At 45.9% G+C, this 19,598-nt stretch overlaps 1 protein-coding gene and 1 non-coding gene across 2 annotated transcripts in view; one reads left to right on the plus strand and one right to left on the minus strand.

Moving 5' to 3' along the window:
- Positions 1 to 19,598, plus strand: part of VAT1L (vesicle amine transport 1 like) — a 133,553-nt gene that overhangs the window by 12,292 nt on the left and 101,663 nt on the right. Inside the window, exons 2-3 of the mRNA XM_059382098.1 lie at positions 10,405 to 10,534; positions 14,926 to 15,141. Of these exons, the coding sequence (XP_059238081.1) occupies positions 10,405 to 10,534; positions 14,926 to 15,141 (346 nt within the window). The remainder of the gene's footprint in view (positions 1 to 10,404; positions 10,535 to 14,925; positions 15,142 to 19,598) is intronic.
- LOC132006236 (small nucleolar RNA SNORA15) lies at positions 13,837 to 13,982 on the minus strand. The gene has a single exon (XR_009401019.1). It is a non-coding gene; the product is annotated as a small nucleolar RNA SNORA15 (small nucleolar RNA).

The following is a 19,598-nucleotide window of genomic DNA, read 5'->3' on the forward strand; positions in this document are numbered from 1 at the left end:
CCTGGGAAGGAGAGCCACCTTCGGCACCGTCATGGCTGTAACATTCAGGCAAGCCCCCAGCTGTGGAGGGGCTGCTGAATTAGATTGAATGTTCTACATAAGCAACCACTGCCAGACGCCTGTTTGAAGTCAGAGACTCCATCAACATCTAACTACGGAACACGGAGATTTTAACCTTTTTAGGAACCTTCTCAGGAACAAATACCTGCTGTGTCCCCAGGAGAAGCGGAGAGTAAAGGAGGGACTCCAGGTCCAGAAATCAAGGGGTCTTGGCATCAAGGAGAGCTTGTTTTGGATCCATCAGTACCATGCTTTTGTGTTTCTGTTGAAAGCTGGCTCTTGATATTTCGATTTTCAATCACTGGCCATTTGGTTCCATTTTTGGAATACTACTGAAGTAGGTTTTGAATACTAACTTGGACATAGGGTTGGAATATATTTCCTCTCTCAGAGGGAATGAACCAGACATGTACAACTCTAGCCCAGACTACGCTGCCTCGTCATCATCTATAATTTGTGGATCAGGATCTGGGGGGGAGCAACAACAGTGTTATTGACTTCATAAGCAAAATGGTAGATTGATTACAAAGGATATCAAAAGTGCTGGGGAGCTCTGTTAGGTCTCACATGGCCACAGTGGTCTGTTTATCTGGAAACAGTGGTTAGAGAGGGTGGGCAAGGTCACGTGGAGCCCGTGTCAGGAACCACAGGCCAGCGATGTCTGAGCATTACTTCCAACCTTGCCACCGCTGATGGAACACAGGTGGCTTCTCCCTCCTGAGGTCCATCCAGGACAATTGTGGCTTCTCTCCAATGAGAGGCCTCGTTTGAAATCTGCATAAAAGGTGTCCTTGTTTTAGACAATGAGTGTTTTTCCCCCTCCCCTAACAGATTGCTATCAGTCTTGAGATAACAGAATGGGTGCTTACACAAACCCAGAAAGAAAAAAAGAATTTGGAAGCCAGATTTTCTGAGATCAAGGCCTATTGTCCTGGGCTTTCTCAAGTTATCTGCTGAGATGAAGAAACAAAAACAGAACTGGCAGCACTGGGGAGATGAGGGAATGATCAGACACCTGCTTCTTTGCCCCCGCTTGGACTGGGAGTTAAATACTTTGATGAACACAGAGCAGCGGGAGAAGTGCAGTGTAAAGAGGGCGCACCTCCCCCTCCGGGAGTGGCTTGTGCTTGGAGCACAGCCTCACGGCTGGCCCTCCTGGTGTTCTGGGAGCTGGCCGAGGCGCCCTTGGACACTCCCCAAGCCAAGGGAATTCCACACTTCCCACCTGGAGTCTGACAGTGTTCTCCTCCACGGCCACGTCCCTCCCAGCATTCTGTGACCTCCGACCTCCCACAGACCCACAGCAAGCCCCGAACTCCTACTATTTTTCGGGAACCTTCCCAAGTATTCTGACAATCCATCTGCCTTTCCCTTTCTTGTTTTTCTTAGTGTCTGTTCCTTCCTTGGTGTTTTGGTCCCTTCAATTCCTGCCTTTCCCTTTCCTCTTATTTTCTCAGGTCCTGGCTTAAAGATCTCACTCTCTTTTCTTCCATTGGTTATAAAACCTCTGGACCTTTCCTCCTCAGGGGCCACCATACAAAGCTCCATAAATATGTACCATCAGTGACAGCTGCTCTGTGCCCACAAGGGAATAAAACCTAGAAAAGGAAGAAGGTGCCTTCTGTCTTACAGCGGATATTGGGTACACCACCCAGAACCCCTCTAAGGATCCAGGCCCTGGAGTGATGGTGGCCAACCCCTCCCGGCTGTGCCCCTGTGCTCTTTCCCCGGGGCGGTGGGGGGGCAGCTCTTATCCGGGACTAGCTGATGTGAGGGTATGAAGGCCTTGTCCCCTGGCCTTGATTCATGAAGACATGAGGGGCCATCCTAGCTCTGGAACTTTCTGTGGATAAACTGAGTCTTTTTTACTACCACATCAGTGTCGAACTTTCTTTCTCTACTCAGCCGGGTGCCCTCAGGAGCGCACAGGTATTGTTTCTAGAGCTCTCCCCTTCACACCTCCTTGCCTGCAAATCTTGGGCTCAGAGGCTGCTTCCCAGGAAAGCTGACCTGTGACACCTTCTTTGTGTCGTGATGGTGGAGGAGAGAGAGTGACAATGCCAGCAGCTCACGTTTATTGAGTCTTTCACCGTGCGTGAGGTGCTCTGTGTCACAAGCCCTGTCATACACCGTCCACACCAGCACCCTGCACGGTGAGCACGTTGCTACCCCATTTCGGAGATGAGCAAATGGAGGCTCAAGGACTTCCAGCAGCTCACGGGAGAGGGGGCCAGAGGGCTAACGCTACGGATCGACATTTAGCTTCAGTGGTAGCGGAGGACCACCAGGACAATTCCTGGGTGACTCTTTGCTGGGGGTCAGTGTTCTGACTTCATGGTGATCTTGTGGGACAGCCTATGTCTGGTGGCTGTGTGAGCCCTCTTGCCTATCCTCTATAAAGTCACCCATCACGCCGTACTATAAGCAGCTTTTATAGTTTCGAGGGCCCCTGTTCACTCCGGGGAGCCAAGCCTTAGGATACGCTCGGGAGGTAGGAAGGGCTCCATGGGACAGATGAATCAAGGAGCTGGGAAATCTGAGTGATGCTCTCTCAAGAAGCAAAGGCCAGTAGCCAAAAGCATAGCCCTGGACTCACATTATTTGGTTTCGCACCTTGGTTTCGAGAACCTCAATGTACCTTGGTTTTGTTCCTGTAAAATGTTGTAATATGAGCGATCCCCTAGTATTGTTTTTATTGTTGTAAAAATCATGCTTCTAAAACACGTAACGCCATGCCTGCTATGTAATAAGTATCTCCAAACTGTTCTCTAGCCACAAATAATTTTTTTTCTAAAGATTTTGTTTATTTATTTGACAGACAGAGATCACAAGTAGGCAGAGAGGCAGGCGGAGAGAGAGGGAAGCAGGCTCCCTGCTGATCAGAGAGCCCAGTGCAGGACTCGATCCCAGGACCCTGAAATCATGACCTGAGCTGAAGGCAGAGGCTTAACCCATTGAGCCACCCAGGCGCCCCCAAATAATTCCTTTTGTCCCCATGCCCCATCATCAGAGAAACTAGAATGGGGGTTTCCACATATCTGTCAGTTTCTGGTGGGGGGAGCGCTCCAGCTGTCACAAAGTCCTACGAAAGAACATGGTCTCACTGAGTGAGTACTGGTTACACGTGAATTCAAAGGGTGTTGGACATGTTTCAGAGAACGCAGGAGCTCATGATTTCCAGAGACTTAAAGCATGTCGGTTGGTTCTATATTTTAGACTCTGTCCCATGACATCTTTCATGATCTTCATAAAAACCCTAAGTCACCAAGAACGTGACAACCTCTATTTTTGTTCGCAATTTGGGTAGAGGCGTTAGCAGCGTGATAACCACGCCAGTAACAAATTCGGGAGGAAGAGCCAGTTTTTTGGATGAAAGAATGAGGATCCAAAAAGAGCCAGACAAATTGGCATAATGAGGCTAATCTAGTAAGACCGCATTTCACAAGGATATGTATAATCCTTTGGACCAGGATCAAAAAATTCAAGGGCCCTGGTGGACAGTGAGAGAGCTTTCCATTTTCTTATCTATTTAATCATCGTCTATTAATTTTTACCTTGCCTCATTCCAAAAAGGACATGAAGTCGCTTAAAAAGAAAGGATACTGTAGCCAGTTCCCTAAGTGGTCCCCAGACCAGCCACGGCGGCATCACCGGGAAACCTGCTAGAAAGGCAGAATCTTGGACCTCACTCTAGACCTGCTGAGTCAGAAAACTCAGCAGGAAGGCCCAGCAATCTGTGTTTTAACAAACCCTCCAGGGAATTCTGATACATAATAAAGTTTGAGATGCATTAGAGTTTAAGATTACTTTTTTTAAGATTTTTTTTTTTTTTAATTCATTTGACAGAGAGAGACACAGCGAGAGAGGGAGCACAAACAGGGGAACTGGGAAAGAGAGAAGCAGGCCTCCTGCTGAGCAGAGAGCCCAATGCGGGGCTCGATCCCAGGACCCTGGGATCATGACCTGAGCAGAAGGTAGACACTTAACGACCAAGCCACGCAGGCGCCGCAAGATTTTTTTTTTTTTTTTTTAAATGGAAACTCCAAAGCATTCAGAAAGTTAAGATGAAGTTGAGTGTTAGGATGACAGAGAGGACAAAGACCATAATGTCCTGCAGCTGGATAGGGGCAGGCGGAGTGCTGCAAATCTGGCTCGGAGCTTCCTACCAGCCAGTGCAAAGAAAGGAATATAATTAGTTTATAAACTGCTGGGATTGGAAGATCCGTACAAACCAGTCCCTGTACTGATATTCCTGTCTTCATAAAGAAGCAAATGTATACTGTAACAAGTGATATGCTCAACAATAGTCCCTCGTAGGTAAAAGAACATGTTTCTGTAGGGACTGAACCAATGACGAGGCAATACTTGGGATTTCTGTCGGGTGTGAGATCAGAATGTGTGATGGAGTTCTGCTGATCTGTGTCAACAGAAGTAAGCTGCTGCAAGAGGGAGATTTTCATCACACTGTTCTCTGTGTGGTGGTCTGACAATGTTTGGAGTCCCGTGGCCAGTGCTGAGGGTACCAACAACCGGGGGAAGGAACTAAGAGGCAGGAGGTCTACAATCCTTCCATATAAACAACCCGTCCCTTCCTTTCACCTAGAGAATAAAAGACAGGGGAACTTCTCCATATGTCCTTGCCTCTTTTTGGCTAAGCTTTTTGGGCCAATATCATTTCAAATTGGAAAGTTAATAAACTATAGCTGGTTCTTCCATCGTCCACTTGGTGGTATCCTGTAATGAATCCTTTGTGTCTTTCTTCAATATCATTAGCATGTCCAAAAACAATGGACAGCTCCCAGACAGGAGCCTTGAGGACAAGAATACAGACTAGTCCACCATGCTGTATAGTAGCCCTAACAGTCAAAAGCGCAAGATTGGAAGTCATACGAAAAGGGCTCGTATCCCAGTTCTGTCACCAACTATACAACCTCAGGCAAGGCATTTCACCTTCTCCATGCCTCTCCTTCCTTGTGCACAAAATGGAGACTGAAATGGTCCACACGTTAATACATGCAGCGGCATTGTCACAGGAGAAACATTTGTTGAGTCTAGCAGAATGTAAAATGAAGGCAGCTAAACCTCTCCCATGACACATTCCAGGGTTGGCATCCATCACTTAGAAGGTAACAGAAAATAAAGTATAGAGACTATGGCTGGCTTGCCTTCCTTCTGAATACAACCTAAGCATCCCAAATCAGTGTCTTTTTCTAAGACCACCAAGTATCCCTTCCTGTTTACCTATGCTTTTTTTTTTTTCTTAAGATTTTAAAATTTCTTTATGTGAGAGAGAGTGAGCACAGAGAGAGTGAGGCGGTACGGGTGGGGAGCAGAGGCAGAGGGAGAAGCAGAGAAGCAGGCTTCCCATTGAGCAAGGAGCCCAACACCTGTCTCCATCCCAGGACCCTGGCTTACTCCCACAACCCTGGGATCATGACCTGGGCCAAAGACAGATGCTCCAGTAACTGAACCAGTCCGTCACCACCGCCCTTCCCCTCCACCTCCCGTTTACTTCGATTTGGTAATATCTTGAGGAGAGCACACAGGACAAAGGAGCACCAAGTAAACAGTTTGGTGTTTACTTGGTGCTGGGGAGGCGCTTACCTGGGGAGGGCCTCAAAGGCTCAGCCAAGGCCCCACCGTGCACGGATGACCGTATCTACTTACATCTAAGAGTTCATGGTGTCAGGGGTTACACAACAAACAAGGAGTTTGAAGACTTTGATTCAATTCAAGTCTCAGCTCTGCCATGTGCTAATTGGTGTTGTCTTTGACAAGTCAGGTTTCTTATCTAAGGAGTCTCATTATTCACATCTATTTAATGGAAATAATAACATACACACTTGTCGCCTTTCTGGGATTGTTACAAGGCTTCATGAGATGTGTGTGAAAGCACATTGCAAACTGCACTGTCCTGTGACATAACAGAGTGAGATTTTGTAAAGGGACTAACCCCACATCTACCTGTGTCTTCTATCACGTTTCTCATCCTTTGCTTTGAGATTTTGGGGGTCCCTTTGCCAAACCTGTCTTCATAACCCTTTAAACATAGCCTTTGAGTAACAGTATGGGAAGAACAATTTAAAGTCTTCTTTATTAAAATTATACAAATCTTTGGGGCTCCTGGGAGGCTCAGTGGGCTTTGGGGCACCTGGGTGGCTCAGTGAGTTAAAGCCTCTGCCTTCGGCTCGGGTCATGATCTCAGGGTCCTGGGATTGAGCCCCTTGTCAGGCTCTCTGCTCAGCAGGGAGCCTGCTTCCCTTCCTCTCTCTCTGCTGCCTGCCTCTCTGCCTACTTGGGATCTCTGTCTGTCAAATGAATAAATAAAATCTTAAAAAAAAAAATTATACTAATCTTTGAGAAAAGTAAGATTACCTAGCAGAACATTTTATTAAGCACTTTCCAGCACTATTTTATTTTATTTTTGCAACAATTTTAAATGTTTAAGAACCATATAAATATTAGGTAAGAGAGACATCTGTAGATTACCCTCTATGTGAGCCTGGGTCATGAAAATAGTCCTTGCCATCCCCAAACAATGTCTCAGTGAAAATCAGGTTATCTTAGAGAATACTGGAAACTATAATTAAGAATATGTATAGTTCAGCAGAAGAAAAGTGTCAGCCCCCACCTAAGTCCATGGCTTCGCTCTTCACTGTCTGTGTGGCCTTGGGCCAATAAACTTAATATCTCTGCACAGTGTTACTGGTTTTGTTTTTTTTAAAAATGAGGTCAGGGTGCCTGGGTGCCCCAGTGGGTTAAACCTCTGCTTTCGGCTCAGGTCATGATCTCAGAGTCCTAGGATCAAGCCCTGCATCGGGCTCTCTGTTCCTCAGGGAGCCTACTTTCCCCGCCTCTCTCTCTGCCTGCCTCTCTGCCTACTTGTGAATCTCTCTGTCAAATAAATAAGTAAAATATTTTTTAAAAATGAGGTAAAAAATGTCTGTCCAGTGGATGATTTAGGGTTATTGATTATAGTATTTGTTTTACTTTGTTTGTGTCTTTTGGCTTCGTCAGACAGGGACCACACACGTAACCCAAACAAAGAGGTTCTGTTCTAAAGACAGGTGTGGAGTAGCAAAAGAATTCGTGAATCAGAGGGCAGGAGGCACACTGGGCCTGGGCCAGCCCACGTATGGAGACTGGACCTTCTCACTCTTGGCAACCTGGCACCGAAATCTGGGAAGCCCACCCTTGGTCAGCCTGTTAGGTTGCTTCTATTGCTCTTCTGAGTCTTTTTCCTTTAATTTCCTACATACTGGCTTTTTCACTTTTGCCTTCCCAGAGCGCAGGTCAGTGGGGCCCTCTAGCTCAGTTCTATCTTTTGATGTCCTTCCTGATGAAAAGTTTTTATTGATATGTGTTTCCTAATTCCGAGTTTTGGAGGGAACACTGGTAAGAAGCAATGGATTCCTGCTTAGGTTAGGCATGGCCACTCCTCCAACCTTGGGCCCCCCACTGGTACAATCCGCTGTCAAGAGAGAAGTGATAAACATGGCCCCTAGGACACGTCACTTCAGCCAGGGCCATGGGTGAGGTTCCCATGAGGAGATGCTGTATGTAAGTGTTCAAGTTCTAGACTTCGCTTGCATTCAGATCCTGACTTTGACCGTTTCGAAAGGTGAGACCATCAGCAAGTTACTTCATCGTGCTCAGTCTCTGTTTTCTCATCTGAATAATGGGTGTGATAGTTCATACCTCGTAGGACTATCGTTGAGTCTTAAATTATGAAAGTAAACTACTTAGCACAGTTCTTGCCACAAACTGAACCCTCAGTAAAGGCTCGCTGTATCCATCTCAGGAGCAGGTGTGTGGACGGGCACCTTGCACTAGGTCCGGTACAGCATGTAAAGGTTCTCCATTAATAAATGTTCACCACTCTTTGTGTGGGCATGAACACTGGCCCATCCCCTGTCCCCTGGAATATACCCACTTCCTGTTTCTTTCCTGACGACAGGCGGCATTCTCCACAACCCCAGCAGAATCGCTTCTTGCCTCACTGTGGAAATGGGATGTTATGGGCTTTTCTAAAGTCGGTCTTACTTGGCCTTTCTTGCTGGATTTGCACAGCTGGCTCTCAGCTTACAGTGTGCCCATGTCATGCTGGATGGGAGTCCAAGGTGGCCCGACTGAACAGCAAAACAAGTGTCTAGGATGCGACCTTCTCCGGGGGGGCTAGCAGGTTTACAGGACCGTCAGGTAATTTCTTCTGGCATTGCTCCATCAGGGTCTTGGGAAATCACAGGTTTTCACACAATGGAAAACACTGAACTAAAATATGCAGGAATCGGGATGGAGTGCTTGATGTGGGACATAGAAATTCCTTTTATTGTTAGGCTGTGATGCTTGCTTTCTTTGGTTGGGTTGGAAGATGGGTTGTTTCACACAAGTGAAGCTTATGGGTATAGCCAAGTTTTCCTATCGCAGTTCTGAAACTGTTTTTAACTCTTGTTCAGTGGGAGTCTTCCTAAAACGTAGCATGTACTTCCGCCTTCTCAAGAGAAGATACACATCTGAATGCTAGCGTTCATTGGATACTTACTATGTACCCGGCATCTTGCTTAGGTGTTTACCTGCCACTCATTTTCCCAGCACCCCTGTGAGACAGGTATGACCATAGCCTCCACTTCACCGATCAGGAAACGGAGGCTTGCAGAGGCTAAGGAACTGGTCCGAGGTGACACAGGCGAAAGTGGTAGAACTGGGATTGGTGCCCAGGCCGCTCCAGGCTCTTAACCTGACCGTGCTACTGGAGAACAGTTTGGTTGATCAATGACCCTACGAACTGTTAACCATCAAAGCGTAGGATCTCTGGAAGTCTACATGCGCATCTCGGAAATGTGTCCATTCCTCCAAGCATCCCTTTGCTCCTTTTTGAAAGGCCACTCACACCGGCGACACCTCTGTTTGAGTACTCATGAGTACCCTCCTTCACCTGGCAGGTGCTGCTTGGTACCTGTTATGCCGCTGTGGGTCTGGTACATGCCAGGTGCTCAGGAAACAGAGGGACACGAGGCAGGCGGCTGCCTTTGAGGAGGACACACATTAGCGATACTTCAGCTGGGGCAGGAAAAATTCAGGCTGGGGCAGCCTGATATGTGGCCAGGAAAACTTTGAGAAGGTGGCCGCTCTTGAACCCACCTTTCAAGGAAGTCATCCTCCTCATCGTTACCCACTCTCTGTCGGGGACAGTGATGACCAGGAGATCTAGGTAGAATTTGATGTTTCCTTGGCTCCAAGGCAGCTGAGGAAGGAATGGGCAAGCTGTGTTTCAAAAGTGGTTCGAGTCATCTTGCTTGGAAAAGAAGGACCCTGGGCCAGACCGAGGAGTTTTTACGCCTGTTCCCTATAACCCGAGTCTTTCTTAGAATGGTGGCTTATGAAAACAGTTAGTAACTAACTCTATATACTCATTAGAGTATCTGGTGAAAAAAAATGTGTTTTCTAATTTGATTAGTAAATGAGTGTTCAACGCAGTTTCTAAGACTAGCTCTTAAAAAGAAAACAACAGTTTGGAACACTGATATTATTAAAATTGAGTATATGATTTTCCAAGGGGATGGCTTAATATATTTTATCTTATTTTATTTTATTTTATTTTTTTGCTTAATATATTTTAATGATAACTAATGTATTTCAAAAGTAGTATGTTAATAGAAAAGACCTGGTCCCTTTTCTCATCCAGAGAGAACTAAGATTTGTGAAACAAACCCTCCAGTATCAATCTGTTTGATTTCATGTCCAGTTACAGTCCCCCAGTTGGATGTAATGTAGTCCCTTGAAGGTGGCTACTTGCCATTATGGGCGCCATGGATGGCACAGTGCTGGTGTGAGTTTGTGCGCTGACTGATATGTGAGGTTGGTTTGAGACCTTTTGAATCTGTCCTTTTTCTCTCTCTCTTCTTGCGGACTGGCTGATGGCCATGGTGTCTGGCTGCTTTCCATGTGTCTTCTTAGAACTCCTTCCCAGTATATTCTTTCCCCACGAGGAAATGCTAGCACGGCTAATGTCCAGGTTAGCCAACACGTGTTGTTAGAGTAGGAGCAAGCAGGCTCTGCGAGCGCACAAAGGGGCTGTCTTGTACATCGCAGGGCAACATCCACAACGGCTATTCCAACTGCCAGGAAAGCATCCCTTGTCTGTAGAGATAATTGTTTTTGCTTTATTTGTGACTTCCAGTCAAATGACTTACTATTAGGCATATTTTTCAAGAAATAAAAAAAATAAATAAATAAAAAGAAAAGAGAGAGGAGTGGGGGAAGGGGACGGAAGAAACGTCAAGCCAAGTGTATTCTCTTGGATTCCATTCTGAATGTCTCTCTTTCTACATTTGCCATTCACAGTGGTTTAAACTTCATTGACTTGATGGTGCGACAGGGGAACATCGACAACCCTCCCAAGACCCCCCTGGTGCCAGGATTTGAGTGTTCTGGGATTGTGGAAGCTCTAGGGGACAGCGTGACAGGATATGAGGTAATGTGCTGACTAATGATGGAAGAAAGTCATATCCGTTTGGAATCTGTTGACATATAAAAGATGATGAAAAAAAAGTCTGAGAGAATCTATGGTGTGTGTTATTATTGTATCTCACTGGTAGGTTTTATTAACATGTTTATAAATGATAGGATTTTCCGCATGCCTCATGCCTTTCTCGTGTACTGTCTTGGTTGCTCCTGGGGACAGCCTGGTGAGGTAGCCAGGGAAAAATTTGTCTTTCCCTTAATTCATGCAATACAGCTGTTGACAAGAATATCTGGCTTTGGATTAACTAGGCTTGCATAACCCCTCACCCTCTCCATGGCTTCCATTTTCCCACTGCCTCAGGTTCAAAAACCAACTTCAAAACATAGAAGTTGGGCAGAAACATCCTCTGTATTTCATAATCTGGTTCCTTTCAGCATCTACTTAACTGATGCATTTAAGTAATCGCTTATAAATGATTCCCCCCCCCTTTTTTAAGATCTTATTTCTTTATTTGACAGAGAGAGAGAGAGAGAGAGAGAGATCACAAGTAGGCAGAGTGGCAGGCAGAGGGAGAAGGAGAAGCAGGCTTTCCGCTAAGCAGGGAGCCCATTGTGGAGCTCGATCCCAAAGGCAGATGCTTAACTGACTGAACCACCCAGGCGCCCCTTATTAATGATTCTTTTGGGAAAGTGACATTTTTGAATGATGATTTTTAAAGGCCCAGGGTAGAGATACTTGCGAATGAAACAGAACTGGCCAGGGGTTGATGGCTTTGGGAACAGGGCAGTGGATAAAGAGCGTTATTATATTTTTCTATTTTGTACGTGTTTGAAATTCTCCATAATAAAAAATTTCTTATCGATGAAAAGAAATATGACCCTTCCTACCACTGTAATGCAAATCAAATAGAATCCGGTCTCTAAAAACTGAAAAACTGTGGGCAAATCAATTGCACAAAATTGCAGCAGTTTGGAGTGAGAAAAACCAATGCCAATCAGGTCCAAGAGCTCTCGCTCATAACTTAAGTGCTTCCCCAGGGAGAAATGAACAGAGCTAACATTTGAGAGTCCACCATAACCAGAAACATGGGCACGTCACCCTTCTTCAGCCTCACCACAATGCTGAGAGGTAAGGACTGCTATTATCCCCTTGGAGATGAAGTTCAGAAGGGTACAGGTGTTTCCGATGAGGCCAGAGAGGTAACGGGACATGGATTCAAGTCACCAGATCTTCACGCCTGTTCCCAACCTGCAAATGCTGCAGAGCTAAATGCAGAAAGGAAAATCCTATAAAGGCAATGCCAAAATGCCCTTGGCCTTGAATTAGAGCCTGCGGCTCAGGCCCAGTGCATCTGAGCCTCAATACACTCTGAAAATATCAATATGTTCCAAAGTCTCTGGGATGAATGTCTGAAAATTCTCATCCCACACATCAGTCGTTTTGTCACTGGTTTCCAGATAATACAGCAGAAAAGTGTTAAGAAAGACGTCACGCACTTCCACCTTCCTTTCATATGACTTTGCATTTTCTGTCCCCAGGTTAGCAGCAGACCCAGAGGCAGCGCCATCTCTCCCCAAAAGTGCTGCGTATGAGGAACAGTATCTGTTCTTCACTCCTCCACCTAGTCCCAAAGGAGCAGATCACACTCCTCATGCTATTAATCCTGAGCCTTGCACAAATACTCCATTATTTTAGAATATAACAGTAGACAGTGATCTCATTGGCCTCGGTTTCGAAGGAGGTCATATGGTGCTTGATTATATATTTTTCCTTTATATATGATCTCTCTTCCGCTGCTTGGGCCTGGCTTACTTCCTGTCAGTCCTCTCCTTCACCCCCAGTCCCCTCCAGTGACTTTCAGCTGCACAAGCAAATGACGGAAGCCACCTGTAGGTTTCCAGTCTGGGTGCAACTTAGGGGAAAACCGATACTAATATTCCACCTAAAATTTTGACTTGAGATTTTCAACCACGACGTCGGAGATGGACTATCACAGGGCAGCACAGTGACTAGCTCTCTTGGTCTGATGCATTGCAGGGGAGGCTCGCGAATTTGTCTCCAGAGGCACAGCCATAAAGGAAAAACTGGAGCTCCGTCACCCAGTACCGATTTCTTTTTATTAGTAAAATCAAACAAGGAGGTGAATTGGATATTAAAAAAAAAAAAAAAAAAAAGGCTGCCTACGTCTGGACTCAGACTAGATCTGATGTGATGGCTAAACCAGTCTTGGCATCTTTATAAGGAAGTGATGTTGCAAAGTTGAAGGAGAGCCCTAGAGCAGTCAGCCCTTCTGGGATGGCTGTGACCGTCACTGTCGAGGTGGCTGAACTACTCTTCACTGCCCTCTGTGCTGACACTGGGGCCATCAGCTACCCCACAGTACTATGTGTCTTTGGGTTTGCATGATGCTGTGCAGAAGAGGATGCCAGTGTTAGAACTTGGCTATCCTCCGATCCAAGCCGGGACCAGACTGGACATTTAAGATGCTAATACCCAATATTCAGCCGCTGGTCTTCAACCCCTCTAGGGATTGGGACACTCACTGCTACTGGGACAGCCTCTCCTTTACATCGGTTCCTTCATCAGACAGCGGTGCCTTCTGCTTTGTCTGTGTGTAGTGTGTGATCATTGACCTGTGAGTTCCATGAGACCAGAAACCAGTCTGTTACAGAAATCAGTAACACTGACTGTTCTTGCTTCACCTTGCATGCATCACTGCCAAGTATGCTATATGTATATTATGTTACTTACTTTCCCTAAGGACCCCTTCCTAATACATGGAAGAAACGTAAAGAGTTACACTAATATTCCCAGCGGCGGATGGTCCACCTGGAGTGCACCCTTAGAGAACTCTGTCCTCTTTGTAGCGCTTACCCCGGGTGTGATGGATTAATCATTTGTATCTGGAGTCAGCCTTGCGAGACTCAAATCCTGTCTCAGCTACTCCCTAGCTACATGACCTTGGGCATGTGCCTTCATCTCTCTTGGCCTCCATTTCAATATCTGTAAAATCTATAACCATTCATCTGTAATGTGAGCTCTTAGGGACCCATCTCATAGGAGGCTTCTGTTGTCATTTGTTGAGTCGGGAAAGAAGGGAAGGAAGAGAAATGTTAAGCTATAGAGAAAACAGGAGACTCCATTATAAATAGATAAAACTAAAGCACACGTATATGAAAGCCATTCATTTACTGAAACTTCACTCTGACCACAGCGATTTGAATATTGTGTTTGAAAGTCACAGTCCAAGCAACTAACATCAAAGGGCAGAGTGGTTCAACTTCACCAGCGCTCCACAGCTCCTACAAGCTGCTACTATTTCCCTTTAATGACGATATGCTATGAAAAAACTTAGCAATCCATCATAACCACTTTAAAGAATGTTTTTTGTTTTTTTTTTCCCATGATGTCTGGCTATGTAAACAACTGATAAAAAGAACACAGTACTCAGCCATGCCTTCATAGGGGTTTTGTAAAGATGAGATGAGTTAAAACATGCGATGCCCTTAGGACAATGCCTAATGTATAATATGTGTCCAAAAAAGGGCTAGTTGCTTGTCACACCCCATGGCACCCTCCTGTTTTTCTCTAAGTAAGTCTGGTTGTTCTCGTTCAGTCTCCTGCACTTACATTTATACACGCCTCTGATGTACCCCATCTTACGTCTACTGTGATCTGTAATCCGGTGCTAACCTTTGATGCAAATGCCCCAATAAACTAGCCTGGCAGAGAATCCCTATGGAGTGGCAGAAAACAAATGAGAGTAGATTTTACTCTCAGTTCTGCCTGTTTACATTTCCTTATGGCTTAGTTCTCCTCGACTCCAAAACAGAGATGAGATGCAAGGCTGAGCTGGTAAAATGAGCTTCCGACACTAACGTGCTAGTGCGTGATGTGATGACATTGTACATATATGCTTGGGAAAGAGGGTAGAGAACCTGACTTCCATGGCCTCCAGGAAGTTTTCATAGATGGCCTTCAGAGCATCCACAAATGCCTTGGAATTGGGAGGCAAGTGAGGGTGAGTGTATTTGAGGGTTTGGTTGTTTTCTTTTGTTTTTGTTTTTGTTTTTTTCTGGGAAGGAACCTATAGTTTCCATTAGGTTCTTAAAGGGATTTTAGAAGTCTTGGGATGCCTGGGTGGCTTAGTTGGTTAAGCATCTGCTTTTGGGTGAGATCATGAGCCCTGGGTCCTGGGATCGAGCCCCACATCAGGCTCCCTGCTCAGCGGGTAGCCTATTTCTCCCTCTCCCACTCCCTCAGCTTGTGCTCTCTCTCTCTCTCTCTCCCTCTCTGCATCAAATACATAAAATCTTAAAAAAAAAAAAAAAGGAGGATTTGAGAAATCTTTCAAAAAAGAGTAAGAAGCTTCCATTAACCTTGTGCCTCCCCATTCCCAGATCGGGGACCGTGTCATGGCATTTGTCAATTACAATGCCTGGGCAGAGGTGGTCTGCACGCCAGTGGAATTTGTCTACAAAATCCCAGATGACATGAGCTTCTCGGAGGCTGCCGCATTCCCCATGAACTTCGTCACAGCCTACATGATGCTGTTTGAAGTTGCCAACCTTCGAGAAGGGATGTCTGTGCTTGTGCACTCGGCTGGCGGCGGCGTGGTAAGTCGGTTGGTTGTGCCTCCTCTTCCTCAAAATCATAATGGTGAGAGTGGACTGAGAGCCAGCTGGCAATGAGATTCCTATGTGAGCTAGGTCCGTTAGTGGCTGTGATCTCTGTGGTTCTGGATGAAGCTCACGTGCGTGGCAGAGCTCATACAGATGACTGTGTTGGGGGTAGGATGAGCATCTGGAGTCTGAGAGGTCTCCAAGATGGCATGTGAGGACTCAGTGGGTCTCGGAGATCGTTTCAGTATTGGTCTCACAATGGACTGTTACGCTGATCATTATGCGATGCCTCATTAGTCATGCACTACTAATATTATCTGTAGCACCAAAATGGTGGATGACTTACTTCTTCAATAAATGGATTCTTTGATAAATGGATTCTCGATAAACCATGGATTCTAGGTTGTTCCCATCGTCATGACGTCCCTATTCATTTGTGTTCTGATAGCTTTTCTTGAGTGGGAGAGGTGAGTGGAGGTTGTATTAGCACATTGGGAATGACACGTAAACCTAAAATACCTGGAAGAGTGGTAGAACATGCTAGTATCACCCATCAGGCATGTCTTTGATAAGGGGAGAGGAGAAATAACAGAAATACAAAATTGCTGCCTCGCAGTCCAGGGGTGACAGAAATTTCTTCTGTGGTTTTGATACATCTCAGTGCCAGTCAGTCAGTCCCTACTGCACACCTGCCACACAGCATGGACTGTGTTCCCATCACAGTCTACTGGGGTCTGCATAGAACTTCAGTCTTTCTGAACATGAGAGATATGATTTGTTCATCCAACATGTACTTACTGAATACACACTATGTTCTGGATTCTGAGGGTTAGAGATTAAAAAGAGAAGCTCCTAATACAGCCTTTAATAGGGTTTGCTCTCTGTATTGGTGGTTCCATGGTTTGATGAGCTCAGAAATGAACTCATATGGTTGGGTCTATCTCAAAGATGTTTTCACTGGAGGTTCTGCCAACATTCATTTTTTTCTTATCTTGGCTTTCTATGGCTATCGAAACCCTACCCGGTATAAAGGATGTTTCTGTTTTCCTTTCCAAGAAGGCCAACTCACACACGAAAATGTGAAGGCAAAGACATGAAACTTTAGGAATGCCTTATGAGGAATATATTCCATCGCGTTAGCAAATGTGCTGATGTCTTCTGACCATGAGTAAGGATATAATAAAAGCTAAACATCCTTAGAAAAGAAATGGATTTCAGTGCCAGTGAATCTACTAGCAGCAAGCAAGCCATTTAGAATGCTGGCATTTATGGTCTTTGTGTGCTCAGCATACCAAGTGCCGGAGACTTGTTTTCGTGTTGTCGACACAAACTCCAGTCTCTACAGTGGTGCTGTACCTGGTTCTGCTGGGGACCAGTGTTTAAAACATTGGCACTGATAAGGTTTCCTTTTGTATGTTTATCTTTTTTTCATTTTGAGTTTGTTCCTGGAACCAAGAGGGGCATGTGTCTCACTCTTGGGGGATAACAAAAGTTTTTAGCATGCCTTATTCTGAGCTTTTGGACACTAAAACAGTAAGATCCAAAATGTCAGACAGATTAGGCAAACGGGAAAGAAGCCATGAGATTGGAAGACAAGTAGGTGCCCATAATGTGGACTCTGACATCCTAAATCTTTGCTGCAGATCCTTCCTTCCTAACCAGCCACACGAGCTAGTGTTCATTTGAGGGAAACAAACCAATTAGTGGGGGAACCATAGCTAGTCCTGTGTTCAGAGACTGGAAGTAGCTCTCTGTGGTTTCTCATAGGAAATGTATGTGGACATGCAGTAAACCATCCTCCACAAGGCTGTTAAAATAAATGCAACTATTTCCGTGATACTTGTTCTTAAGGTGTGCCCTGAATGTCAGCTAATAGCTCCAAAGTAAAGCAACATTTAGTGAAAGCAGATACCCAGGGCCAAAGGGATGTGGTCTGTTTTAACCTATGGAGAGTTTAAAGGTGTCATTGGATGGCCCAGCTCTCAAGTGAGTGGGTCTCCTTGAATGGTGCTTCTCCCAACCAAGATCTGACTGGTGGTGTGCAGCACTGAGTTCAAGGTGGCCATTAGAGGACTTTTGGCCAACTGCACATCCACATATGTGAATACTGAACCAAGCTGGGTGGAGCTGATGCTATCTTACAAAAACCAAGGAGTCCTAGGGAGAGCCCAGACCATTACATTGCCCCACAGTGGAAAGAGCAGTGAGTCACCCCCAGAGCTAGATTCCTCCCAAGGAACAAGCATACATGGCTGTCATGGTGGGGGGCGGGGCTCCCTAGGGAGTACTTTTTTAGGCACTATGTGGGGTCACCTAGGAAGAACAGAGGCGCTTCCCATCACTGTTGAACAAATCTGGTAAGTCCAGCCTCTGGCCTGTGATTGCCGTGGTAGCAGGATTATGACCTCCCACTGACACCCACGTCCTCATCCCTGGCTCCAGTGAGTCATTTCTCTTGCATGGCAAAACAATTTTGCAGATGTGATTAAGATAAAGACCTCCAGATGGAAAGATTAGCCTGGAAGATCCAGGGGTGCCCAAGGTCATCGCAAGGGTCTTTAAAGATGGAAAAGGAAGGTAGAAGAATCAGAAAGAGATTTAAAGATTTTGCACTGCTGGCTTTGCTGATAGGGGAAGAGACCACAAGCCAAGGCATGCGGGCGGTGTGCAGATACTGGGAAAGATGGGAAAATGGGCTGTCCTCCTGGAGCTTCCTTAAGGGACACAGCCCCACTAACGCTCTAATTTTAGCTTAGTGAAATCCATTTTGGACCTGTGATCTCCAGGACAAAATACAACTGTTTTCTTTTGCTTTGTTTTTGGAGCCACTGTTCATGGTGATACGTGGGAAGCTCTCACGACAGCCGCAAGGGGAAATGAGTGCAGCCACATTCCCTGGGCCACCTCCCTTCTCACTGCAGAGGGCCCACAGGGGCCTGAAAAAGATACAAGTAGCAGGCAGCAGAACTAGGATTCACACCCAACTCTGGCTAATTCCAAAACCTATTCTCTCCATTTAACAACCCGGAATGTTGGGAAAACCCACATCATTCATTCCTTCATTTATGCATTTGTTTGACCTCTACCCAGTGTTGTAGAGCCAGGAGCTGTGGTCCAGGGGCACGTTTTCTCCTTTGGGGCTGATACGATAACAGATTAGACCTAATTAGGATAGTAGCACCGAGGTGGTGCAGTGGCTTAAGTCTTCAGCTCTTGATTTTGGCTCAGGTCATGAGCTCAGGGACATGAGATCAAGCTCCATGTCAGGCTTTGCACTGGGCATAGAGTCTGCTTAAGATTTTCTCTCTCCCTCTGCCTGCCCCCACGTTCTCTCCCACTCAAAAAAACAAACAAACAAAAAAATCCCCACCTAATTAGCATAAAGTTTCCTAACTCAAGTTAATATGAAGTTTGCAGTTCTAATGGCACCAAGACTGCTGCCTGGTTGTTATCCAAGGCTGGGGAGTTTGCAGACAGAATGTAAGGAATCCCAACCTCAGCTATAATTCTGAAGGACACTAAGACAGCACCACAGTCCCTTCTTATCCAAGGGGGCTTTGTTCCAAAACTCCCCACCCCCACCCCGTGGATGCCTGGAACTGTAGATACACTAAAGCCTATGTACCATGTTTTTTCCTGTCTGTCCACACCTAGGATAAAGTTTAATTTATCAGTGAGGCATAGTGACAGATGAACAACACAGCGAGAAACAGAATAACTGCAACAGTGTATCGTAATGAAGTTATAGGACGGTGATCTCTTAAAATACCTCATTGTACTGTAGGCACCCTTCCTGTGTTGATGTGAGATGGTAAGATGCCTCAGGATGACTAGGAATGAGGTGAATGATGCAGGCTCGGGGATGTAGCACCAGGCTACTGCTGACCTTTCCGACCGTCCGCTTCTGGACCTGGGTTGACCACAGGCAGTTGAAACCACGGAAAGAAAAACCACGGATAAGGGAGGGACCACTGTGTAGGAGACATTCCATCCCGAGTAGATTACTTTCCCAGTGGAATTGCCCCGGGGTCTACACTGCTCTGTCACATCTTTGAACACACTTTCCCCCTGACAAGAGCAGAACCAGACGGCCTGAGAAGGTAATGCCCCTGATTGTATTTTCAGAATCTGGTCAAAAATGGGCCTAGAGTCTCGTAAAGGGAAAGTGAGTGGGGCTCAGGTCAGGGCCTTGCCACCAGGAATTTGCTGCCCGTCCCGTTTAACAAGCTGGTAGGGCCCGGACTGTCTTGGCTGGGATGTGCTTGGTTACTGCAGGGTGGCATTGCTGTCACTCGCGGTCCGTTGTGTCTGAGTCGGACATTTGATGCATCGGACATTTGGGCATCCTTTTACCTTTGCATCATGTCATCTGAACAGAGAGGCACAGTCTGCGACGGGCCACAGATCGTGGAAAGGAAAGCAGAGCTCAGCTTTCAGGCAGACTTAAATGG

The sequence above is a fragment of the Mustela nigripes genome, chromosome 17 (assembly GCF_022355385.1).
Source record: "Mustela nigripes isolate SB6536 chromosome 17, MUSNIG.SB6536, whole genome shotgun sequence".
In the NCBI taxonomy this organism is placed as follows: Eukaryota; Metazoa; Chordata; class Mammalia; order Carnivora; family Mustelidae; genus Mustela; species Mustela nigripes.